This window comes from Pocillopora damicornis, chromosome 6, assembly GCF_964200805.1.
Source record: "Pocillopora damicornis chromosome 6, jaPocDami1.2, whole genome shotgun sequence".
NCBI lineage: Eukaryota > Metazoa > Cnidaria > Anthozoa > Scleractinia > Pocilloporidae > Pocillopora > Pocillopora damicornis.
The window spans coordinates 1,414,746-1,442,406 of record NC_142675.1 but is presented as its reverse complement, the minus strand read 5'-3'; the positions used below and the strand labels follow the sequence as shown (position 1 = coordinate 1,442,406).

The window sequence follows — 27,661 nt, the reverse complement described above, 5'->3', positions numbered from 1 at the left end:
GTCTGGTTTCACATGGAAACTAGTGTTCGATTTTGGACATGAATGTCCGATCTTAGATTTCTGATCCTAATGCAAGATTTTAGATTTTGGACACTAACGTCCTATTTCTGATTTTGGACACCATTGCTCGATTTCCGATTTCCAACACGATAGTGTCTGATTTTTCATTTCGGACATAAGTGTCCTGTTTCTTATTTTAGACACTAGAGTCCGATTTTAGATTATAGACACTAGCCTTCGATTTCAGATTTACGACTCAAGTGTCCGATTTTAGCTTTTGGACACTGGTGTCCGAGTTTTGATTTTGCAATGGATACTAGTGTCCGGTTATTTTCCGCTAAAATTGTATGAGGTTCCCAAAAAAATTACATCTAGAATTTTAACTGCAAAGGTAGCATAAACTGCAATAACTTTATGGTAGGTGCAATCATTTGTTTTTAAATACAGCACATAATTGTTTCTATCACTCTAAAATAGGTTCATTACAAAATTTTTACCCTCAAACCTTATGAATAAAAACATTTTTGCGTAAAAAGTTGATAAACTTTTTGTATCCTTAAACTCGAAGAATAATTTACTGAATGATTACCACTCCTTCATACAAAACATTAATATTTACATGATGATTTCCTAAACACGCATACGATTTAAAACGATTACACAGAATAAAAATATTTGTATCTTAATGACATTTTATATATTTAAAATTAAACATTCATTTTTTCTTAAACCCAGCATATTTCTCCCATCTATTGACACGCTGGCGCGGTACGAATCATAGAATTTCTAGACCTACAAAGGTAATCAGAGTTAATTGAGAAATGAGACACTTTTTGGAATTGAGACACCTTCCAGGGTGCATTGATCTTAGATCGTAGACTGTGGGTAAAAAAATTACCAATCGGATGGATTTTCTGAGCGCAAACCTCCTTCGCGTGGACAACGATCGAAATTGTAGTGCGCAGCCTTGACCCCGTCTTATGACAAGAATATTAGAGTGGTTTAGCAAGAGGACGGGAACGTCATTTCAGAACGGCACGCGCAGCAAAAATGCCGAGAAGAAACTGGGTCGAGAACGCCGTCGCGTTGTGTTGAAAAGTGACTTAGCAGTCGTTTCAACGAACCGTCCACGCTATATTTGTTCTTTTGTTTCGTTCTTGAATATCCTAACCTTGGCTCTTTAGGATCATTATCAGCTTTGAATTTTTTCGGTTTCGTAGACCACTCGAAGGACAACGAAATTATCCTCTTTGAGGGTGTAACAAGCACAAACCGAGGATAGTTTACTACAAGTGAGTAGTTAATATGAATCCACATGGGCGGTTAAACTTTGAAATTATTCCATTCTAGTCTCGAGTCTATCAGATTTTGAAGCCCACTAAATATTTTTTTTTCTATGATTTGTATCGCTGTCATTTCGTTTCGTGCTTCTAGATTTTAGCACTACTCGTTTTTCTTCATAATTTTGTAAAGTATAATTTGGAATTTAAATCGTCGCGGTTTTTTCCCTTGTTTACTGAATATTCTTCTCAATCATGACGGTACACCTCTTTTGAGCACCACCTTCTTAGAGTTGCAATGCATTTTGAACGGAGTTATCAGAAGTTATGACGAAAACATTTAGAGATCAAGCGACCCAACGATGGAGTTGTTTACAATGAGTTCCCGTTTAACTATGAACAAATGAAATGCACTCAAACTAGTCACCAACGAAACGGTTAGACTGAGGAATCAGACTTCGTTCCTGTTTTATTTTTGTTTAATTTGATTTTTTTTTAACGAATAAAGTCGTTCAAGACTGAATCAAATTAATAGATTTAGAAAGCCGTGCCGAAATCAAGTTGATTGTTATTTTCTTTCGTAGATGACTTTCTTGTCTTAGTTTTCACCGGCGCTGATCAAAAACTAAAGACATAAAAACGTGCAAAACCCGAGCTATTCTCAAATTTTTTTTATCTCTGACTTCAATTCGCAGAACAGTTTTTAGTCACGGTTAAAATGACAATGACAACAAATAACAATGAATAATATATAATGGTAATTGAACTGAGTGGAGTGCAATTTGGGCTGAAATCATACGCGTGATTCCAAAATTGAACGAGCGCGCAGCGCGAGTTCGATTTGAAATCACAAGTATGATTTCAGACCAAAATTGCACAACACGAGGTTCAATTACCACTTTATTACATCCGTTTTGAAATCGCCCAAATACAGGACTTGGTCAGTTCAAATATTTTATTAATACAATACTGAGCTGGTTTGAAATTAAATTCATCCATTTTTTGGGAGGAAAAAATAAGAGTTTTGGAAACAAAAGTTGCAAAATTTGCCATATGATACTCCATGTCTTTCATCTTCCTGCAATATGATCGGTTACTTTAAACAAGCCTTGAAGTCTGATTGGTTGTTTTGTTTTTAGTGTAGCCTCCTCACTGGCTGGGGAAAAGATGCGATTTAAAGCAAAAAATGGTGCAATTTGTGAATAAATCGCACCAATTAGAGCCAATCAGATTACAGGGACCATAAGTGATTTCAAAATGGGTGTAATAAAGCAGGTAACCTTCGTGTTGTTTCATTTTGATAAACTTCAACATGAAGCAAGCTTAATTTATTGATGACATGATTCACGATAAAATTAACAGCAACCATTCTTGGAGTTTTCATACATGGTTTAAGAAATGTATCAAAGAAAAGCCCTTACGTTGCTTAAAGCCACGCTCAATTACAAAAGGTAACTGAGTCCTAAAATCTTAGATCGCTTGCTGACGATCGTGTTTCCTTTCGGGAATCCAGAATAAATGTAGCGGTAAACTTTCACAAATTCACCGAATAAAATAAAGAAAGTAACCTGGTTATATTGGAAATGAGTTCTGAAATCATTCCAAACAGCATCATCTCGTTTATGAGTACACAATGAACGCAAATACTTGGCGTTTTGATCACGACGGGAAAACCAGCGAAATGACGTCCTGAACTTGATGGGGAGAACGGCAACGCTAACACCGGAAGTCGAAATAGAGTCGTGTCCAGATTATCCGCGCGCTTTCCCGTTCTGAAATGACGTTCCCGTCCTCTTGCTAAACCACTCTAATATAACAGTGATGGCAAAGCAGGCCCCAAACGGCAGAGATCACCAGAAACCTCAACAGACACTCAAGGAGTGAGCAAGTTGTATTAATTTTGCGTGTATAATGTTCATATATCAAAATATTTAGCGTTGTAAATCGACCGTATATTGTTTTCCATACTACCCCTTAGAACAGATTCAAATTCTCAACGGTTCCTCGCGTAATCTAACACCGCGTAACACAACGCGAGACGCTTTCAGGAATAAATACATGCGTGTCGGAGAATTAGCTCTCTCTTCTCCCGATACGTGAGCTTGGGATGCCTGTGATTAAACACTTTGAATTTATGCGTCGATCAATTCAAAGCTTTCGGCAACATTCCTTGGAATTTTTGAAGATTGGTTCGTTCAAATTCCTGCGTTCAAATGACCCACCCAAGCACAAGTGTTTATTGAAAGAGGAAGCTGAGGATATCACTCAAGCCTACGAGCACAGAAAGTACGAGGCCTTCGATCAGCAACAGGAGTCGGTGGGAGGTCTGTAAGTGGTCTAGACCCCCAGCAAACCTCTCCGCAACTCGTCGCAAATTTTCTCGCAGACGAAGAAACGTGCGTCCAGCAGTGCTAATAATGAGGGCTTGGTGACAAGCTAACACTAGCTTACTTCCCTTCCTTCGTCAAAAACAAAATCGTAATTAATCAGTTAGGGATAGTTGCCTCAAAAATATTATTTAACATAAATTTGCTGTGGAAAGCAAACCAAAGCTCTTTTTTTCTATTATATCTAACCAAAGATATTTTGCGGTTTCTGTTCTTCGAACAAGTAAAAATATACTGAATGATTTTAAAGGCTCTCATGTGGACATAACAACGTGGACTCCTTAATTGGTTGTTGCTTATCTGGGCTTTGCATCTCGTGAGCGCAATACGTGACAAAATGCTAGTTGTTAACAAGGAATTGACACGTGAAGGGGTGAAGTCCAAGGTAGCCAAATGCGAGTTTGATTCGTAGAAAAACGCCAAAGCACATGATGATACTTGCGTGGAAAATTAACTAACAGTTGCACTTATTTCCTTGTAAAATGTTTTAAGTAGGGTTGGATTTTGTGGCATTTCATGGGGGAAAGTCTAGTCAACAGTGACCAGTAAACAAGTAAATGTATAGGGGGAATTCCGTTTAAACACGAGATCTAATCCATAGAGAACTTCGAAAAGCTATTAAGCGGATAGACAACATAACAGTCGAAGCAGGTAGCAAATATAGCTTGATCTTCCTAAACTTTACCAAAAGTGCAATCACAAGGCAAAAACAAGATTATTAATCAAATATGTGTTGTAAAGATTTTTTTTGCGTAATTCTTAAGTGCTAGAGTCAGAAAAATAGCCCTTCCAAAATAAACGCTTCAGTGGTAGCTTTTGCAATTACACAAAACGCGTTTTAACCTCTGAATGGTAGAAAAGTTTCCTGACGACCTTGTTATCCTCCATGTTTCCTAGCGAGGAAGTTCTGATAACGGAGGAGGACCATTACACAGGGAGGAGGAACTCAGAACTCGTTGTTTATGTCATTCTTAGTATGCATCAATGTTGGGTTGATTCCATCGCAACATTTTGCAGTACCCTAATTTCATGACATGACTAGCATGCAGGACACGAGGGACCATGCTCTGATTGGTGCATCACCTTATGTGGTGATCTGTCGTGATCTGATTGGTGCGAAATACATACCGCTCGATACCCTAACCATATTTTTTGTTGGGTTAATAAAAAGGGAAGAAACAATTAAAGTTAAGAAATGATACTCTCCACAGATTTACTCGGTTTTCTTTAGAGCAACTTTGTTCAGGCTTTGCTCTCCTCTTTGCTGGTAATAATTAATTAATTTTTTACATTTTGCATTTTTTACATCTACTTCTGCTGTTTAAGCATTTCTTCCCCTCTTCCTAGATGTCGTCCATGGCGAATTACTTTATCACTTCCACTATCAAATGAAGAAAACCAAACAATATAATTTCGTGTCTGGTTACAAGTGTTTTAAAAAGCCCGTTTGGGAATGTTTTGTCTGCCTAACAAATGAAAGGAAGCTATGTTCTAAAGATGAAAGCGTACATGAAAATGAAAGCAACCGTTTACAAATCCTTCCTTACAAAAAAATTGTAAAGGAACTTAATTTTATACAATTTACGTGTAAAGACTTGATGTAGTGTTTAACCAGCCATAACGTAGGGCATAATGCCACAATAAAATTACCAAAAAAAAAATTGAAAAAATATATCATTTTGAGAAGGTTATAGTAACGATAATGTTCTTTTGAACGAAGCAAATAAGAATATAATTTGAAAATCCGATGTTTTGAATAAGCTCCCTGACATGAAATTAGTAATTCATAGCTTTCCCTGTTATGATAATAACTTCTTGCTAACTGAGTGAGAGAGCCTGGGAGGAACTGGGGATTGATCGAGGCCGATATGTAGTCCTTCATAGAGTATGTAGTGTGTCATATGTATGTCCTATGTAGGTCAGATGTATGTCATATGTAGTCCTTCATAGACATTTTTAGACTGGCAGACCTTTTCAAGAGAGAATCCAAGAGCATGACAGGGATATCCGACTCGAGAGGACCCAGACTCAGCTCACAGTACAGGACTCCTCCCGCCATTAATTTAGTAAAGTTTGAAATCGTTATGCCCATATCTACACACGCTGGTTCAAAGATGCAAATAAGACCTCAGCTTAATAACATCAACAAGGACAGAGGAATCGATTAAGAAACACAACAGCAGAGGAGGCGTGCAGCGGCGGACTGCAAAGGGAACCTGATCTGAAGATGCACCGATCCTACCCGTGGAATTCCATCCAGTCACGGCTGGGCACGACAGTTTATAGGTGACGCGTACTCATCGCTTGAAGGAGACTACCAGTATGAAATTGACATTCTTTTCCAAAATAAGACACTGGTGTCCTTAAACGGAGAATGGTTACTAGTGCTTATTATTGGATACTTTCGTCTGTTAATGGGAATTGGTATACCAAAAATTGAAATTTTTGTGCGAAAATGGACTTTTGTTACCAAAACCGGACACTTGTTTAAAAAACCTAGCATTACCGTTAGAAAATGGACATTTTGTAACTGTTGTCAATTCCTTCGAGGATGGTGACTCAATAATAATTTTTTTCTTGCAAAAAGTACCTTATTTATTCTTTGAAAATGTCACAGATTTTTTGCTTATAAGCAAACTTTTTATTATCGATCCTGATGCAGAGCTCATTAAAATTCATATCTGATGAATCATTGACTTTGGGGCATATTTTTGCCAAACCTAACTGAGGATCCTGTTATGAAAGAACAACGAACCGACGTCATTTATTCTATTCCTTGCAATGACTGTGACATGGAGTACATTAAACAGACCAAACGTCAGTTTGATACACGTTTGAAAGAGCATCAACAAGCGGTTTTCTTTTGCAAAAAAGAAAACTCAGCTTTATCGGAGCACACATGCCTAACTAACCATACAACTGGGTGGGATAAGTCTAAAATTGTCACCACTAATTATAAAAGGGCCTCTTGTTGCAGCGTTTAGATCACTCCTGATGAAGGCACTAGACAGGGGTGTCGAAACTTTGGGTCTATGAATTGTAAATCTTTAAACCAGAGTAGCATCAAACAATGTCTGATTGTCCATTAGGTTGCCCTGTGAACTTTAATTTATTGAATCGCTGATTATTCTTCGTTTCTCCTTCTTCTTCTTCTTCCTTTTCGTCTTCTTCTTCTTCTGTGGCTTTGACAGCTTATTATGGGCTATTTGAACTTGCGAGACCCTGCGCAGTGGTTAAAGCTAAACGCTCTTCCTCTCCGCCGCTGACGAGGAACGGTGAATAGGAAGTATGTTGTAGACCCTTATAGACTGGCTAGTGTAATTTTTGGCATAATTTCTTTCTATGATTGATTTTTTTTTTCAAGTTCAAGCTATGATTCAGTCTATTTTCACTTTTCCAGTGTCTTGGGGGAAGAAGGTTACTCTCATCGTTCGTGTTCGTCGTTTAGAGGACTGGGCTTTCGTTGATCCTAGATTCACAGTAAAATGGCACTAGTAAATTGTGTTTATCAGAGCAAGTGAGTAATTCAAGGTAAAGAAGATATCATGCTGCATTAATAATACATATACAGCTGGAGAATATTTTGTTTTTTGTTTTCTTTAAAAGCATACTTAAAAAAAGTCGCGTTGTTTTCAAAAAAAGAGCATAGTTTTGTACAAAGCATACTTAAAAAAAGTCGCGTTGTTTTCAAAAAAAGAGCATAGTTTTGTACATAATTTGGAAAAAAATTTGAGTAATGCCAGTACCACGGTATGCTTCCTTTTCTAACATAATTTATAGAGGCCTAAAGTGCTGGTTCAATGTTTGCCCATACTTTCAATCGATCAAGGATCGCTAGGTTTTGAAGCTGGAATTTCGGAAGCATTATCATTCAAATGAGCTTAATCCATCTTTCTCTACACAATTATGGATGATGATGATTATGTTTCATATGGTAATTATTAGCATTATACGGGCGTCCATTTGATGGCTTTTTGTTTGGTCACGAAATGAAAAACTTGTTATCTTGCCAAGCTGTATCTGTCTCTTAAGATACTTCCACGCTACTTTTAGAACCATTAAAATCATTTTGTTAATATATAATGCCACAGAATTTAAGACGCTTTCGACCGATTATAGACAGCTCCGTCATAATTCTGCCGTTTCGGTGTCATTTTGGCTCATTGCGCCTCTTATACCTGGAGCGGCCAGGGGCGGTGAGGGTTGCGATGGAGTGTAATTTTTGGCGCGGTTTGTCGGAATATTTATTCTAGCCTGCGGTATTGCTTTTCAAAGGCTATGCTTTTGCGGTTTCAACGCAATTTAGGTTTCCCGTAATCGGCATAAAAAAAGGGTTTTCGGTAATGGTCATGTTAGGGACCTGTCGATTTTAACATGTCACTGTTACGGTATGATCTAACCGACAGAAAAACACTACAATCCCACAAATTCAACTACTTTATTAAACAGCGAGTAATGTTCTTAACAATGAACGACTCCTAAAAGCAGTAAAATACTTATCGTTAATAAACTTAATTAAGCCCACCACAGTCTATATCCAAGCTCACCATTACCACAATCTCACTGCTGTCTCCAAAGTTCCTTGAAGTGAACAATCTTCCGCAGTAACTCTCTCTCGGATAGCTTTAAAAACAGTCGTCGCTCCGACAACAACAACTACTTCTACTATTGCATAAGTGAGTCTTTATGAATATTCTCAAAGTGTTCTGTAACATTCCAGAAGTTTATATAAGAACTATTTTAGTAGTAAGCGCGTGACTTGATGACATAATAAGCGCGTGACTTGATGACATGATAAGCGCGTGACTTGATGACATGATAAGCGCGTGACTTGATGACATAATAAGCGCGTGACTTGATAACATGTTCGGAAAGTTCTATGGTACCCAAGTCAGCATGACTCAGCAGTCTGGAAATTTCTAGAAGCTTCTATTTGCAACAATGACACCTAACATCACGCTATGTGGATCCCTTCGCTTTCAGAGTTTCTCAGTACTCGACTACAAAAGGCTCACATCTTGCGCATAAAGGTAATATTTCTAATGGCAAAGTGAATCTTTATTTTGATTTATTTCCACGTTATTTTGCAGTTTTGTTACTTTAATTGTTTGAGGTTTTGCAGCTTCGGACCTCTCTTGCGCATGCTCTCTGCTTTTCAAGCTGGTCGGACAGCTGGTCGAAGTTAACGAGAGAGGCTTGGGGAAAATACAAGTAATGCCTGACTGAATTTGACCAATCCTGGAACTTTGATCACAGGTTGTAATACTCTAACTTCAACATAGTTAGTTCATTTCACTGTATTTTTTCCAGCGTCTTTAACCATGATTTCCATCCCTTCTGCAGGTGGATATGATAAGCTCGAATACAAGGAGCTTTCAGAAGGTGAATTTACCGAAGGTGCTAACATCAAAACGAGCGAAGACTTCACAGAAGACGATCTCGTTGTTGTGAAGACTTATGCAAGCGGTGTGAACTACGCCGATGTTTGCATTCGCTGGGGCGTATACGAGTCAGCTAAGAGATTTGTTGGATGGCCGATTACTCCTGGATTTGAATTTAGCGGAGAAGTCGAAAGCAAAGGCAAAAATGTGACGAAGTTTGAAATTGGTCAAAAAGTATTCGGAGTGTCGCAATTTGGAGCCTACTCCAAGCGGGTCAGAGTACCTGAGCATCAGATATTTCCACTGCCGGAAAATCTCGACATGAACGAAGCGGCTGGCTTCATTACCGTGGCTTTGACAGCCTGGTATGGGTTATTTGAACTTTCAAGACCCAGGGGTGGAAGCTGGTTACTCGTTCACTCTGCCGCTGGAGGGGTGGGTAGTATGCTGGTTCAACTCGCAAAGATCCATGGTTGTCACGTGGTGGGCGTAGTTGGGGGAAGTCATAAGGTGAACATGGCCAAAGAATTAGGTAAGTTAAAATCCACTGCTGAAATAACATACTTTAGCACTTTTTTGCATGAAATGAATTATAGAGTTTGAAACTTAAGGAACATCACTTTTTTTTATCCCCTGGATGGGGAGGGAGGCAGAGGATTTTGGTTATGCAACAAGAAAATTTAACTGATCCCCTTATATGGCTCTGTAATATTCTTATGATTTCCCCTCATTGGCAGGCAATTTTTTATAACTCACTTTTAGCCATCCAGTTGACAACATAAAATCCCCCTGAAAACCAAGCGATTCTCCCCAAAATCCTCTGACCCCTGGTAATTATAGGTGATGGGTGCCTTGTTCCTTAGAGCCTTGGGTTTGTATAGGTCCTGGAAAACCAAAAGAGCCCTGGAATTTTTATTGTGACATTCTCCACGAATGGAAAGTCTTTTATGAAAGTGTTTGAAACTTGTATAATCAGTGTCTTTTTCATTATGGATAGGTTGTGATCATGTGATAGACAAATCTAAAGAAAACATATGGGAAGCATCCAAGGTCTATGTTCCCAAAGGGTTCCAAGTTGTCTTTGATGCCAATGGAGTGGAGACTTTACAGGAGAGCTATAACCACTTGGCACCTGGTGGAAAATTAGTTGTTTATGGTATGTGCCTTTACTCGGTTAAGTGGTGTCTTCGCAGAACATCAATCTCATTGTGAGAGGGTGTACTTCTCTTGCATCTAGGTCAATGCATTCATAAGGATTTGCATGTAGTACCTTCAAGATATTCAATTGCACATAAGGCATAGCAGCTTGTTAAAGAACTCTTTGACTAAGTGCTATGCTTAAATAGACCACTGCGTTTATCTGGGTGCAGAGTTCATGTATGTTTTTATTACAGCTTGGGAAAGAATTCTTCAAATAAGTACTGCTCTGGGACTGCTCCACTAATATACTTAAAGCTGTGCTTATTAACTTTTTTGTCCCAAAAACGGCCCTTATTTAAGGGAGATACTTACTCAGGGATAATGCTTATGCAAGTAAATATGATATGTTATGGTCTTGGGTGAGACCCCTTAAATTTCCTAGTACCTCTTCCATCCAAGAGTATTAGTGGGTATTGTCAAGATGTTAGACAAACTTGAAAAAATATTGGGGCGTGAATCTTGTGATGGACTAGCACCCTATCTAGGGAGGGGGGAAGGGAGCAATAATTTTTGTCACTTCTTGCCATGGAAAGTAGGTTAAGCTCTGTTTAGATGAACCACTTCACTTCATAGCTGACTTTGTGTTTATGCCTTTACAGGTTTTCATACAATGCTTCCCAGATCCAGTGATACTAGTTCTGGGAATATCAGTTTATGGCAGTGGATAAAAATAGCAGTCAGCCTCTGGTACACTCCTAAATTCGATCCTGTGCAGGTACAATTCATGGTCTGTTCTAACACTCTCATTTCAATTTATTATTGAAGAGATTACTGCAATTTCAAGGGACTCTATAGAGTTACAGACTATTAGGATGAGACTAAAAATGAAGAGAGAGGTGAATTGGTTGATGTTTGGACTGCCTGACTGGCTGATCGAATGACTAACTGAGTGAAGGACTGACTGATGGACTGACTGACAGACAGACACTTAAGTGACTGATTGAAAGACTGACAACCAGCTAACAGCTAACTGACTGACTGATAGAGACTTACTGACTCACAGATTAACTGACCAACTTACTGACTGACTGTCTGACTGACTGAAATACTGCAACTGACTTGTTCATTGACTGACTGACAGGCAGACTGAAACACTGACAATCGACAGACTATCTGACACTTGTCCGGCTTACTGATTGACAGACTAGCTGGCTGATTGACTCAGTTACTGACAACTGGATGACTGACTGATTTGACTGACTGACTGACTGACAACCCACTGAATGTTTGGCTGGTATATTGGCAGACTGCTTAACAGACTAGCCAACAACTGACTGCTTGGTAGCCTATCTGACTTACCAACTGACTGAGAACTATCTGACTGACTTACTGGTTGGCACGCTCATTCACTTCCTGACCGATTGCATATTCTCTGATCTCATTAGATGACTGATGAAAATAAAAGTATCATGGCATTCAATCTGAGCTTTCTCTTTGATCGACGAGACATTTTGGAAGAGAGCATGACGCAACTGTTATACTGGGTAAAACAAGGCACCCTTAAAGTCAGCAAAGTGACTCCATATCCTCTGAAACAAGTGGCCAAAGCACATAGTGATTTGGAGTCAGGGAAAACTATGGGCAAGCTTGTACTCACCATGGATGAATGACAAGAAAAACAGAACTGCATGAGGAGCTCCTGACAGTATTAACTCTTGTCAAAATAAAAATTGTAAGCAATTGTAAGGGAACACAATTTTCACAGTAAGATGGAACAGATGATCCATGGCTAACTTATTTGTCAGTCAAGATGACTGAATAAAATTGTGACACCAGCACAGAGGCCTGCGTTTGTTTGTTTATGATAATGATTTGTCACTCTTGGTTGTGGCGAGGGATTTGCGGTGAAGCGGTATTGCGTAATTTTTGGTAGGGGTTTTTCGGGAATTTTTATTTTAGCGTGCAGCATTTTTTTCGAAGGCTATGCTTTTGCGGCTTCAACACAATTTAGGTTCCCGTAATCGGCATTAAAAAGGGCTTTCGATAGCCATGTTAGAACTTGTTGTGTTTCACAGGAGGGTCGTGTCACGCCATCTTCGATCCTCTCGCTTTTGGTGTGGCTCAGTAGACGACTACAAAAGGCTCACACTTTGCGCATTAAGATAATATTTCTAGTGTCATACTGAAGCCTTGTTCTGTTTATTCCCACGCAATATTGCAGTTTTGTTTCGTTAATTGTCGTGGTTGAGCCGCGGTCTAGACTTCAGACTGGCGGAAATGAGAGAGAGAGGCTTGAGGCAAATACAAGTAACGCCTGACTGAATTTGACCAATACATCCTTGAACTCTGATCATAAGTTGGAATATTCTAGCTTCAAGAAAATTCGCTCCTTTCACTGTATTTTTTTCCAGCGTCTTTAAGCATGATTTCCATCCCTTCTGCAGGTGGATATGATAAGCTCGAATACAAGGAGCTTTCAGAAGGTGAATTTACCGAAGGTGCTAACATCAGAATGAATGATAACATCACAGAAGACGATCTTGTTGTTGTGAAGACTTATGCAAGCGGTGTGAACTACGCCGATGTTTGCATTCGCTGGGGCGTATACGAGTCAGCTAAGAAATTTGTTGGATGGCCGATCACTCCTGGATTTGAATTTAGCGGAGAAATCGAAAGCAAAGGCAAAAATGTGACGAAGTTTAAAACCGGCCAAAAAGTATTCGGAGTGTCGCTATTTGGAGCCTACTCCAAGCGGGTCAGAGTACCTGAGCATCAAATATTTCCAATGCCAGAAAATCTTGACAAGAACGAAGCAGCTGGTTTCCTGACTGTGGCTTTGACAGCTTGGTATGGGTTATTTGAATTTGCAAGACCCAGGGGTGAAAGCTGGATACTCATTCACTCTGCCGCTGGAGGGGTGGGAAGTATGCTGGTTCAACTCGCAAAGATCCGTGGTTGTCACGTGGTGGGCGTAGTGGGCGGAAATCATAAAGTGAACATGGCCAAAGAATTAGGTTAGTTAACTCCACTGCTGAAGTAACATACTTCAGCACTTTTCTGCAAGAAATCAACTATAGAGTTTGAAACTTAGGGAACATCACTTTTTTTATCCCCTGGTTGGGGAGGGAGACAGAGGATTTTGGCTATGCAACAAGAATATTTAACTGATCTCCCTATATGGCTCTGTAACAATCTTATGATCCTCTCTTACTGGCAGTCAATTTTCTTTATTCTTCCATAGTTCTCCTGTTGACAACAATGAATCCCACTTCTGTTCCACCTGAAATCCATGTGATCCTCACTAAAATCCTCTGACCCCTGGCAATAATTAGTGGCAGGTGCCTTACTCCTCAGAGCCTTGCATAGGGTTTGTATGGGTCATGGAAAACCAGGACAGTCTTGGAAAACCAGGACAGTCCTGGAATTTTGCGGTGACATTTTCTAGGGCTTGAAAGTCTTCTATGAAATTGTAGGAAACTTGTATACTCAGTGTCTTTTTGTTATGGTTAGGTTGTGATCATGTGATTGACAAATCTAAAGAAAACATATGGGAAGCATCCAAGTACTATGTTCCCAAAGGTTTCCAAGTTGTCTTTGATGCTAATGGAGTGGAGACTTTACAGGAGAGCTACAATCACTTGGCACCTGGTGGAAAATTAGTTGTTTATGGTATGTGCCTTCACTCAGTTGAGTGGTGTCTTCACACAACTTCAATCTCATTGTGAGAGGGTACACTTCTCTTACATCTAACTTTGTGAATTCAAAAGGATTTACATTTAATCCAGTACCCTCAAGATTCCCAATTGCATATAGGGCATAGAAGCTTGTGAAAGAACTCTTTGACTAAGTGTTGCACTTTAATGGACCACTACATTAATCTGAGGACAGAGTTTATTAACATTTTTATTGCAGCTTGTGAAAGAATTCTTCAAATAAGTGCTGAACTGGGGCTGCTGCACCATTATTCATAAGCTGTGCTTTTTAACTTTTTTCATCCCCAACACAGCCCTTATTGGAGGGGGATGCTTATTCAGGGGTAATTGTTAAGCAAGTAAATATGGTATGCTATGGCCTCAGGCAAGACCCCTTAAATTGCACTGTGCTTCTTTTCATATAGGAATATTAGTGGGTACTGTCAAGATTTTGGACAAACCTGGAAAAATTTTGGGGCATGAAACTTGTGATGGACTGGTGCCCTATCCACAGGGGTGTCAATACTTTTTGTCACTTCTTGCTGTGGAAAGTGGGATGAGCTCTGTTCAGATGAACCACTCCACTTCATTGCTAACTTAGCATTTATGCCTTTACAGGTTTTCATACAATGCTCCCCAAGTCTAGTGATACTGGAGCTGGGTACATCAGTTTATGGCAGTGGATAAAAATAGGAATCAACCTCTGGTACACTCCTAAATTTGATCCTTTGAAGGTAAAATTCATGCACTGTTCTAACACTCTCATTTCAATTTATTATTGAAAATATTACTGCAATTTCAAGGGACTCTGTGGAGTTACAGACTATTAGGATGAGACTAAAAATGTCAAGAGAGGCCAATTGATTGATGTTTGGACTGACTGACAAGCTGATTGACTGCCAGACTGACTGACTGACAGATAGACACTTGACTGACTGATAGAAAGACTGACAGACCAGCTAACAGCTAACTGACTGACTGATAGACAGACTGACTAACCCACAGATTAACTGAATCACTGACTTACAGACTGACTGAGTGACCAACTGACTTATGGACTTACTGACTGTTATAGTGACTGACAGACAGACACTTGACTGACTGATTAAAAGACTGACAGACCAGCTGACTTACTGACTGAAAGACTGAAACTGACTGGCTGATTTACTGACTGATGGACACTGACTGACAACTGACAGACTGTCTGACACTTTACTGACTGATTGTTTGACAGGCTTGCTGAGTGGCTGGATTGACTGACTGACTCACCAACAACCCACTATATATTTGGCTGGTGGATTGGTAGACTGATTGACAGAGTGGCCAACAACTGACAGACTGTCTGACACTTTACTGACTGATTGATTGCCAGGCTGGCTGAGTGGTTGAATTGAATGACTGACTGACAACCCACTGAATATTTGCCTGGCAGTTAGCAGACTGATTGACAGGCTGGCCAACAACTGGCTGACTGCTTGGTGGCCTGGCTGACCTACTAACTGACTGAAAATTGCTGATTGATATACTCATTCACTTCCTAACCAATTGCACATTCTCTAATCTCATTAGATGACTTCAGAAAATAAAAGTATCATGGCATTCAATCTGAGCTTTCTCTTTGATCGACGAGATATTTTGGAAGAAAGTATGGCACAACTTCTATACTGGGTAAAACAAGGCACCCTTAAAGTCAGCAAAGTGACTCCATATCCTCTGAAGCAAGTGGCCAAAGCACATAGTGATTTGGAGTCAGGGAAAACCATTGGTAAGCTTGTACTCACCATGGATGAATGATAAGAAAAACAGAACTGAGGAGCTCCTGACAATAGACTCTTCTCAAATTAAAAATTGTAAGCAATTGTAAGGGAACACAATTTCCACAGTAAGATGGAACAGATGATCCAGGGCTAACTTATTTGTCAGTGAAGATGACTGAATAAGATTGTGACTCTAGTCCTTGTTAATATTTAGTTGTTAATGATAATGATGCCCACTCCTGGGTGTGAAGGGGGAACATTTTTAAGGTTGAAAAAAACACCAATCCAGATGAAACATTTCAGGTCACTAAATTAGGGGGATACTTAGTGAGATGGATGTATAAATTTATTGTGTCTTTGTTCTTTGAAATGTCTTACTTTTCAATTTTAAGCTCTTGTTTGGAATGAGAGGTTTGTTAGTTACGTTTATGCAAGACTTCACTATGTAACTGTCATGAAGATTTGCAGACAGTGTTATCTCTTATGAAGATTATCAGTAATCAAACATTCAATCAGTCAATTCTGAATTGTTGCTGTTTGTTTTTTTAATGTCTCCTGTTAGAAGATAAGTACATAGTGATATGGATGGTAGATCTTTACATAACTTATAACTCAAGGAGAGAAAAATAAAATATTCTTGTTTACACTCATGATTTATTTGTGACAATAGAAGGGATGTTGTCCCTTATGACTTTTGATGTAAACTCAACGTAATGCTTCTTGTTTTTCACAAAGAATTAAAAGAAACTTTGAGAGAAGAATGTAAAGCACCCTGTAAGAAGCCACTTAAGAAGGATTTCTTCCAAGCACCCCGCCATTACGGTTTAACTTACAATTCCCTGTCAATTCTAGGGTTGCATATATATGTAAAGTGGAATTGACTGCAAATCCCACTGCATTTTATATTTATTTTGTACACCATTACTTCCATTTATATTATTGATTTTAACATGGAGGATAATGTTACTTTCCATGTCAATTAAAGATAAAGAGAATTTTCATATTTTTTAAGTTTTCTTTTTTTATTTTGGGTGCCATCTTTTAAACTTTTCATACCGATAAGGCAGGTGCCTATTTGAGGGTGGGCACTTTTAAGTGATAAAAATGAAATAAATACTGTATAAAAGAGAGTTTGAGTAAAAAAAAAATAAATAATAAGCTTACCAAACAAATTAGATGAACAAAGTATGAGACTGTATAATCATATGATATTATTGCACTCTTTAGTACAGCTGCCCCGTTTTTCTAGCCCCTGTGGTCATTAAAAGCACACTGTACACTGATTATTTCTAGTAACTACTGAGTTAAACTACAACTACTGTGAAATGCAAGGTATGAATGGAACTACTGTGGATGTAATTGTATGCTGCAAGTCTACAACATGATGAATTACCTTTGTTTAAAATAATTAAATGTTTCTGGTTTGCATTTAAATTTTTTAGGCCTACTTTTAATTACCAAATGAATCCTTTTAATCCCATGAGTGACCAAGATGGAATTTCTCCTAAAAAATATAATTACAATATTAAGTACACAAGTGATGAGAATGGAAATATCAATTGGGGGATTATTAGTTGATCCAATCACAAATTCTCAGAATTCATATCATAAGAATTGTATGGCTGTTAGTTGGGAGAATTACTAATGAGAAATGAAAAGGTTAAGACCTTCTCAATATATTTCTCATGATGTACTGTGTATTTTAAATTAGATATATGATGCGTCAAAATAATAGACTTGTTTTCATTACTCAAAAATACTTCACTAAATAGGATGGACTATAAAGACCACTTTTCAATTCTCGCGCAATCCTCTTGGTTCCTAAATGTCTTGATATATACAGTTAATAACAACTGCATAAAAATAAAATTCTATCCATTTTGCTTCAATAATATAAGTCAATAAATAGATAAATAATAACCTTGGTTTACTGTAACAGTTAGACATCCAATCCAAGAAAGGATCTTTATAATTTTCTGAACATGTTGGCTTCACAGGCCATGAAAACAAATTTAGCTCAAGTTTGGTGTGTTTATAAGAATTTGTTGCATGTAGATTAAAAATCAAAAGGTTTTTTTACAGAGGGACTTGAAGCACATTTCCACAAATTGAAAGAGGTTAAGAACCAAACTTTCACTGTCTGCCCCCTACTGCTTTTGTCCAAAAACCTGTTAACTTTTCACATAAGTTATGACAAGGAAATACTTCTATTTGGTTCAGGGTCACTTCCCCTACCTCTCATGGTTAACAACCAATTTGTTGACAGCTTGAATTGATAACTGGTACCTCCTTAGCTAACTTGCCTCCTTAGGTAAGTTAGCATGTTAGCAAAGTGACCTTGGTTCTTATTTGTTCTACTGAATCTTTTCAAGGACAACAGGAAAGTGCACAAAAGCACAGGTAGATTTTGCTGTTCGTGTATGCTATAAATAACACTTCACATCCATCTAAAAGCAAACTTAAGGTCGTACTTATTTCCAAAATTCTACCACTACTCAGAGGCTGGTTCTAACAAGCAACATAGTCACTGAAATGCCATGAGAGCCCTTACAACCAAGCGAAAATCAAACATCAGAGTTGAAAACAGAGCTGACAAAACCTGAAAAATTTTTCTAATTCCACTTTTGAAGTCTTGGTTTATGATCTGGTAAAAACTTGCTGGTTTGAGTATCTAACATCAGAGGGGAAATCAACCAATGACAATGTGTGTTCTTGGGCTTTAAGTACTTGCAACTCCAGCAATCTATTTTGTCCAGAACATAACCAAAAGAGTCAAAAGTGGTAGCACTATTTTGCTTCTATTTCTGTCAGTTTGATTTTGACTTGATTGCATACTGCCGTTTGTTGCTGATTACAACTCCAACCTTGTCATTACTTAAAAATTAACTATCTATAGACTCCATTTGTTCCTCATTATCGTCATCGTCATTATCTATTTGAGTCAGTTCAGTGTATCCACCTGCCCAAATTTGTTTGTCACCAGAAGAAAAGATGCAGTAAAATATGGCACCAATGAAGTAGATAAGTCCCCCAAGATAGAACACTATCCTCCACTCTGATGCTTGTGACTATAACAAAAAAGAATATATTTATACACACACATATTACTACAGTGTAAAATTGACTGTTAAAGAAGCACAAGAACACATTGAAGATCTAAATCTTGGCTTTTCGAATTTTGGAGCACAGTCCTTGTATATATACCATTTCTTAAGGTTTCATAGATCACGCTCAATTGTTAATCAACAGCATTTTAATTAAGTTGAACTATGAGATTATTTTAAGGAAAACATCCTCGATATTAATTCCACTGATCAGTCCATAAGTGAAAACTTGAAGTTTGGGGAGGCACTCAGCCCCTCACCCCAGTTTGGCAAAATATTCCATCTTGTTATCTTTTCAAAATTGCTACATCAGAATCATGCTTAGTACAATCATATTTGGCAGGACTTTTTTCAATTGAACAGCTCTTTTTGAGTTCGAGAAGTGAACCTTAATTAAAAAATGGGTATGTATTTTTTGGATCAATATCAGTATCTGGGCAACTGCCCACCTACCCCTCCCCTAACCCAACAGTAACCTTAGCTTATTGTCAATTGACTGTTGTTGAGTTAGGGGAGGGGTAGGTGGGCAGTTGCCCAAATACTGATATTGATTCTACTTTTCTTATTATACACAATGAGTCCCTCTCACACTTAAAGCACTCCACCGCCACCTCTGCAGTCATTTGCATAAACGCAGTTGAAAGCAATGCACAGTAGAGACCTCCCAACATAAACTCAAGCAACCAGTTGTAAAAAGGGCAGATAATGCTATTCAAGAGATAAATTGCCATTCAGGTGATAAGTGTTAAGAAAACATAATGCCCTATCCACAAGATAGACATTTATCCAGCAGATAGCATTATCCACTCCTCCAACAACTAGGTCCAGTACTTTCGTTTCACCTTCAATCTCTTTTTGGTTTCTACACTGGTATCATAAAGCAAAGCCAGCATACCTGATGCTGCACAATGGTTCCAGTCAACAAAGGGCTAATGATTCCTGGCAGCGTGGCCACTGTGTTGGTGATGCCAATCAAAATACCAGCAAAAGGTGGAGCAATGTCTAAGTGATTGACATAGAAGCCACTAAATGCGAATCCTCCTCCGCCTACAGCAAGTGTTAAGCAAATCACAGCGACCAACCAGTTGGTAGTGTAACCAGCAATGATGATACAGATACCTTGACAAACAAAACCTAAACAAGAAGAAATTAATTCAAAACTTTAGATACTACGACCAGTATCTACAGTATGTACTGTATACTCTGCATGCTCTTTTCTTTACATTACTTTGTATACTTACTAAGAGGATTTGTTTAACAATCAAGAGCTTCATCAGTTGGTGATCATATCCTTTATTCTCATGACCTTAATGTGTGATTCAGGGGTGATCTTGTAAGGAGAAATTAGGTGCTCATCACTCTTAGAGGTCAAAGGGTTATTTGGAAAGGGAAATGGACTCTCAATTCAAAATGTACACAATTAACACCTCAATTCTATATGTTGTACATCCTTGAAAGGCACCCAGGTACTGCTTGCTTCAAATTTCAGCTAGAAAGTTAAGGGTGCGTGTCAGAGCAAGACACTTGTAACAGCTGTCAATTCAGTGTCAATTCTTCGTTTTATTCAATCTGATCAACTACACTCAGCACACTGTTTCAATACAACACCATATGAGAAATCCTTACAAACAAGCAAGTGTCCTTGTCCTTGCTACAATACACGGAATGATTCCATAATGTTCTATTCCTTCAATGTGAGTCTAGTTAAACAATCCTCATCCGAAAAAAATAAAGACGTAAATAACAAGCAATGAAAACACAAGTGTGCCAAGGTTTGACCAAGTGTCCAATGACAAAACCTCGGTAAAGACTGGGCCTAGTGCACAGGAAACCTAATATTTACAACACTTACTGAGAAACTATTTAGTTAAACCTGTACTGATCCCGCCGTAGTTGAAGCTTAAAAAAGTTATAAAGAAAGTGACAATGGAAACAAGTCTTCCTTGTATCCCTACTATTCGAGAAAGCGAGGGAGAAGGGGGGAGGCACTTATCTGAGAGGGGTACCAGTACTTGTTTAATATTTTGACCTAGAGAATGGGAGTTTTCTTGTGGTTATACTCAGCTTGTATTCCCTGTTGGTTTTCATGCATAACAGACAGGGACTAAGGATTCAAACTGAGAATAAGGTTACTGATGCTAACTTACCAAATGAATTAAACAGTTTCCGTACCACTGTTGTACTTAACATTTTTTTTCTTCTTAGGCAATCTGCGATCTGTCCACCTGTTTGAATTGTTATTGCCATGACAAGGTAGGGCAGAGCAGACACAAATCCTGCCTGTAAAAAAGTGTATAAAAAAAATGCTATTATGTGAAATTTATACCCATTATTTCAATAGATGTGTGTCAGCAACAGTTTGCTTATGTCACAATGTGCTCATATCTACCATCTGGGTAAAGGTAAAGAATCCGATCCCACTGACGCATTGGTTGACACACTACTGACACACCACCGACACACTACCAACACATCAGCCAACACACTACCAATGTGTCGGCTGACACACTACCAACATGTTGGCCAACACACTACTGTACAATGTTTAGTCTTTGGTAGCTTTGTTTGATTGATTTTTTGATGACAACTTATTATTCCTGGTTCTTTGTACTTTTTCCTTGTATTGATAATCTATCCTTCCTTTCATCCTTTCACTTTTACTTCCCTTCAATAATTCATTTGTTTATAATCATTGTCTGTTAATCCTTCCATTTTTTATTTGGGATCAATGATGGGTACCTCACATCCCCTAAACCCACAGAGCACTTACCCTGCTAAGGTCAAAGTCAAGTCTGTGTTTGAGAAAACTGGGCAGCTCTGTCAATAGAGTGTAGAATCCCCAATTCTCGCTGAAATGAGCCACAACTATCGCCCAAACAGGCAAGGAGGTAAATATGGCCTTCCAAGGAACTTTCACGTCCTGTTAAAAGATAGCCAGAGGGATAAACATGCATTAAACTTAACTCCCATGAGAGCTAGATAAGTATGACTCATAAAATACCCATGCCAAATCCAATTACCTATTAGTAAAAGGGAAGTGCAGGATGCCGATTTCCAAGTCTCTGGAGGAAATTATTGCACAGACTCACCTTGAGAAATCAGAATTTCCCTTCAAATTAAAATCACTGTAACCTAACTTTTTCTTCAGTCAGTGCAGTTCAATTTTTTTGTTTTTTATTTTTGGTTAACATTGTTGATTCCTGCAGAGCAAGGATCCTCAGTTACAAAAGGATCTAAACCCAGTAAGGAGAAATTAGAATCTAATTTCTCCTTACAATATCTCCCCTGAATCACACACTAAGGTCATGAGAATAAAGGAAATGATCACCAATGCAACTGAAGAAGCTCTTGTTTGTTGAACAAATTCTCCTTTCAGCACCTTAGGAAATGTGTAGAGAACAGTAAGGAGAATCTACATACTGATGTTGGGGTGTTAAAAGTTGGTGGCCTAGTTTACTTACAAGTTTACCATTCTTCAGTCAGGTGGAACATCCAACAACAAAGTCCCTTAATGTCTGAAGGTTATGTGGATCTTTTTGGCAGTTCTGACTTTTCTTGTTGACTCACATTTGAGACAAATTTAAAAGAACCTTTTGTAAAGAATTTGTTTGAGTGATTACCATGGTATGTTTCCTCTGAGGAGAAAAATTTTTTGGAGTGTTTTTTATACAAAACATTTGTCTTCAACTAATACCTTCTTCTGATCATCATTAGCAAGTGAAGTTTCAATGTATAATCTCTCTTCCTCTGAAATATTTGGATCTTCTGCTGGTGAATTCTTCACAACTAAAAACCAGACAATGGCCCACAAAATACCCATACAGCCTGTGGAGTAATTGATAATGAATAATTAATGATTATTAATGTATTTTTGATGACTTTTTCATAACTATTCCTGTCCTTTCACCAGCCAGAAGGATGAAGTGATCAGTTCACCACAAGTGTGGATTGCATATAATATGCAACCTAGCAAATACTCAACATGAACCCCACCAAAAACCTTGTTATTTACAAACATGCTGCAGAAAGTCTTCATCATGTAACATTTTGCATGTGTATGTCTGGCCAGGGAATAATTGTCAGGTCATGTCATTCAAACAGCTCATTAACTAATAGTATGTTCTCTGCTGACAACACCTTATAAAAAGCACAGCTATGACACCAGGTAATATTTCAAATTACTGATTTGTATGTTGTGGCTAAATGGTGCAATTCTTCTTTCACCAATGCACTGATTTTGTCATGAACCTAGTGGAGACTTTGCAAAGACTACCGCAGAGATTTTTATTTTGTGTAACACAGATTTTAATTTGTTTTGTTTCCCTTGTTCACAGATTAAAGTATGGCAAAATAAAGACCATTCTAACAAAGCTACAATGCACTTGAAATGCTTGACTATACACCAGAATAAAAGAAAACTTACCAAAAACATAGAACACTGAAGTCCAGCCAAGGTGTTGAGCTAAAACACCTGATAAAGGCATTGCAACAACTGTGCCAATGTGAGCTCCTGTATTGCAACAATAAAAATTATTCAATAGTGATAGTAATACTAACCATTATAATCATAAAAAATTTTAATCATATAAAATAATCTATAGCTAGAAATCAAATCCATGTTAAAACTACAATTAAAACTACACTTAAAAATTGTTTAAAAGCTGATAAAATCTAAAAGATTTCACAAGCAAATTGCCCCTTCTGTTGCCTAAACATCAAAATCAGCATTTGTCGCATCACAAGGGCTTCTCCTTGTTACTCTTGAACCCTTCAAGCAGTAGGATTTTAAAAAAGTAAAACATGTTTGCTTTATAATAGTAACAATAATAATAAACATTAATAGTAATAATTAAAATTACTATTAACTGTTTCTTCAAATTTTTACTTGGTCTGGTTCACAAATCACAAACCTGATACAGCTATTGTGGCAAGTTTGCTTCTCTCCAGTGGTGGAGCCCACTTTGTCCAGACAGCATGATTTGCAGGAAATACAACACCCTGTTATGAGAGAAGAAGATTCAACATTCTCCATAACACAGAGCCAATATACTAAAAATTGTTGCACATGGCAATGCCTTAATTACTAGTACTAATTATTAGTAATTATTAGTAATTATTAGAAATTATTAGTAATTATTAGAAATTATTAGAAATTATTAGTAATTATTAAAAATTATTAGTAATTATTAGTAATTATTAGAAATTATTATAGTAAAGAACTATTGTCTAATGATTCACAAACCTCACACAGTCCAATCAGAACCCTTAACACTACCAACAGCCCAACACTTGCCCTGGCTGCTACTGGAGTGAGCAGAGTCAAGACAGCAGTGGATAGGATTCCAACACCAAATAAGTTTTTACCACCACATTTAAGAGCTAAAACTCCACCAGGGAGCTGGGTAATTATGTAGCCATAAAAGAATGAACTCAGCACAATTCCTATCGAAAAAAAAAAAAAAAAAAAAGACAACCCAAAAAAGGGCTTAAAATCAGCACTTGAAAATATAACATTTTGCAAAGAAAAAAAAATCACAAGAAGATGTTTCACAACCTTTGGTTTATGTACTACAGTCAACTCACTCATGGGGATTGAAGAGTTAAAATCTTATTTTTACCTTGAGTTCCTGAGCTCCAACTAAATTCTGCTGGTTCCTGTGAAAAGGAAAAAAAAGTTTAACAATAAAAATAACAGTTACTTTGTGCAGTAATTAACTTCAGTCCGAAATTTTTTTAAATTGAATGTTAACTGTGAATTTGTAATGCATTTAATGAATATGTTTTCAACTGATTTATTCTCAAAGTTGTAATAAAACACAATACATATAATAATAATGCATTACACAAGTGGCTTTTCCTGAAAAAAATACTGTGCTGTGTAATTTTTCAATAGTTTATTGAAGATGATAGGCACATAAATGAACCAGATTCATTTAGCATGTGGTGCAATAGAATTTGGATTATATTCATGCCCCTTGATAAGGGAAGCCTGAAAAACTGCAGGGGAGGGGGGGTGGAGTGGGGAATGCCTATGATAGACTTAGAGACTTATCCCACTCAAGAGGGCTAACAATGCTCCTTGTCACTTTCTGTGACAGAAACCAGCTTTTGCTGGAGAGACATCTTGGTGGACTTTTGTGCCTGAAAGTTTTGGCCAAAAGACTTTGGGGAAATATGTTGTTCATTTTCGGGATACCAGCTCTGTTTGTAATAAAACTGAATTTCATCTGTACCTTTACTGTTTTGCCTTCTTCATTTAAAGTTGAAGTCTTTGTCACCATGGCAACCAGAGCCACACTTAAGTTGACTCGCAAGGCATAGACATTTGCAAATCCAAGGAGAGCCAGTACAGATATAATGTAACGCTTTGAGAATGGTGAACAGTTACATTTAGTCTCTGAATTTTGACCAGAATTTTCTCTTTCTTCTGAGGTGAAGAGTTGATCATCATAAGTTGTTCTGTCTTTAAGGGCCATTTTTTCCTCGCTTGTGCTAGCTGGTGAATTCATGACAACCTTTTGTTGCTGTAATAATGATACAATTGTTAGTAATTATAGACTAACCAACTCTTAAGATTACAGAATGAAAAAATCTCTGACCTCATACCAACCCTTACTTACCAACCACTTTGAAGTCTCTCACATGGCAGAAAAATGTACTCTATTACACCTTTGAATGGCACTGTGATTTTTGACAAATTTGTATAGGTAACCGCATGGTGCTGAGTAAAAATATTAGGATTTATATCATGTATGTTTTCAGATGTTGTAGAAATTGCCAGTCCTGAGTAGTGCTTTGACAATGGCAACTTAAGCAACTGCAAGTTCTAAAAGCACAAGTGATGCTAATCCTTAATTCCACGCAGAAACAAGCAATTACTTGTTTATATCATCAAGGGTAAAAAAAATTTTATGACAAAGGTCCAAAATACATGCAGTCATTCACTTTTTTAGGAAGCTATTTCAGAGATCTGTTTACATCAATGAACTGAAAAAAGGGCAAATCAGCTCAATTAAGTTTTATTTTTGTACAACAACACCAATGCAATAAACCAGCCCTACTATAAATATTTGCCATAGATGAAATTATAACAAAGATTTTTTAGGCAAAGTTAAGCCTGTTTTTAATGTTTTGTTAATTTTGGTAATTGCCTAAGACAATAACCAAAATTAAGGAAAAATGTCCTCTGTCTCAGCCAATCAGCATTTAGTTATTTCACCCTCTATGTAATAAAGAGAGTAAAAACAACTTAAATCAATACATGACAAAGGAGAGACCCTTGGCTATAATGGTGACTTTTGCTAATTTTTTTGTTTAAAGTTCTTGTCTTTGTGAGCTGATTTCTTGACTTCTTTTTTTCTTAACAAAGTCCTTAGTACTTGGAAAACCCAATTAACAAAAGACACTTGATGATGCACTAGGCAAGTAAATTTTGGTTCCTTGAGCATTTAAACAATTAAGCAATTACTAGTGAGTAGTATATGCAATTTATGTCTCTGATGAGTCCAAGACTAAGTATAATAATACCTTTCAAAAAGGCATCTTTCTCCTGAAAATCAGCAGTTAACCTTTTGACCCCTAAGAGTGATCAACATCTAATATCTCTTTACAATATCACCCCTGAATCACACATCAAGGTTAGGAGAATAAAGGAAGTGATCACTAACTTAAGACTCTCTCAATTGTTAACCTTATTTCCCTTGTTAGCACCGTAGTAAATGTAAAGAGAAAAGTATGGAGATTATGCATATTAATGTAAGGGTGTCAAGGGTTAACAATGCTTGGTCTCTCAAAGTCTCAAGACGAGACAGAGGTATATTCAAATTACCCAAGTTTTATTCCCAGGAAAAAGGTTCTTAGATCTGCAATACACGCAGAGACATACAGACATGTAAGATCTGGAGACTGGTTGCCAGGCACAGAAATTAAATTAAAACCATCCACTGGCATATAAATTTGAACACGAGATTTGATCATCAGCAGACATAATGTATTTCTCTCAAACTATCATTTGCATAGCCAAGGGGAAAGTAATTGAAAATCGTCTCAGAAAATCCCAAAAAATATTACAACTGTTGAAAAACAATGCAACAACTTCGCTCAACATTCAAATTCTAAGAATATAGGTTACAAGACCATCCAGATTATATGAAAAAACCAACTACCGCAGTACACTTGTTTCGCAAGAGAGCAGACAATTTACATTTTAACTAATTTTCCGGATTGTATGCGCTTTTTCAAAAACAAAATAATTGCTTGAAGCGAAATGTCTGCACAGATATTGAGATGGAAATGCTTCTTCCGGTCTTAATAGCGTTAGTGCTCTGGCCAAGCTCAACTCATTTTAAATATATATTTCTTGTTTACGAAGACACAGAAAATATAAAAAGTACATACAGTAGGGCATAGAGCGAAATCAGCTGTTACGTAGGAGATCAGTCGAAGAACAAAGATCGTAAATTTTTTTTCCATTTTGAACGAACTAAGCAACTTGAATAGCGAACCATTACATCGATCCAGATAAAAAAAAAATGTGATATCTTACCAAGACAAAACGAATAAATACAAAAAGGACCACAACCAAGGCAAAATTGTTCGTTAAAGAATACAAATCAAAAGTAATATTTAAAAAGCCGCACAATTCTGTCGGACAGTACCTGTATTTGATCCTGATAAGCAGTCAAATCAAGAAACAGTATCTATCAGAAATTCTCGTCTCTTGAACAAAATTTTTCTTCCGTAACCGTATATCTTTTCACAGAAGATGAACTTCATTGGGAAGGACGGCGAATGGCAGACAAGTAATTATCGTTTCTTGCATAAATGTGCGAGATTGGATTGATTGATTGGCGGAGACCGAATTTCATTACCAGTTCCCCACTGAGCACATCCTCTCTTTCATAGATGAGGAAGCTCTCGC

At 37.6% G+C, this 27,661-nt stretch overlaps 3 protein-coding genes across 3 annotated transcripts; 2 read left to right on the top strand and 1 right to left on the bottom strand.

The window, feature by feature from the left end:
* Positions 1-8,929: 8,929 nt before the first annotated feature.
* LOC149043361 (NADPH-dependent quinone oxidoreductase VAT1-like) lies at positions 8,930-12,026 on the top strand. Its single transcript, XM_089209523.1, has 4 exons — positions 8,930-9,580; positions 10,046-10,204; positions 10,848-10,963; positions 11,634-12,026. Exons 1-4 carry the CDS (start codon positions 8,989-8,991, stop codon positions 11,856-11,858), a joined length of 1,092 nt encoding a protein of 363 aa, XP_089065649.1. The 5' UTR covers positions 8,930-8,988; the 3' UTR covers positions 11,859-12,026.
* Positions 12,026-16,809, top strand: LOC113666206 (NADPH-dependent quinone oxidoreductase VAT1). Its single transcript, XM_027181967.2, has 4 exons — positions 12,026-13,202; positions 13,699-13,857; positions 14,499-14,614; positions 15,450-16,809. Exons 1-4 carry the CDS (start codon positions 12,611-12,613, stop codon positions 15,672-15,674), a joined length of 1,092 nt encoding a protein of 363 aa, XP_027037768.2. The 5' UTR covers positions 12,026-12,610; the 3' UTR covers positions 15,675-16,809.
* LOC113666210 (vesicular glutamate transporter 2) lies at positions 16,161-27,620 on the bottom strand. The gene is made up of 11 exons (XM_027181971.2): positions 27,399-27,620; positions 24,975-25,265; positions 24,360-24,396; positions 23,984-24,183; positions 23,652-23,739; positions 23,165-23,251; positions 22,436-22,566; positions 21,512-21,661; positions 20,889-21,021; positions 19,637-19,875; positions 16,161-18,705 (listed from the first exon to the last, which is right to left on the bottom strand). Exons 2-11 carry the CDS (start codon positions 25,248-25,250, stop codon positions 18,520-18,522), a joined length of 1,527 nt encoding a protein of 508 aa, XP_027037772.2. The 5' UTR covers positions 25,251-25,265; positions 27,399-27,620; the 3' UTR covers positions 16,161-18,519.
* Positions 27,621-27,661: the final 41 nt, after the last annotated feature.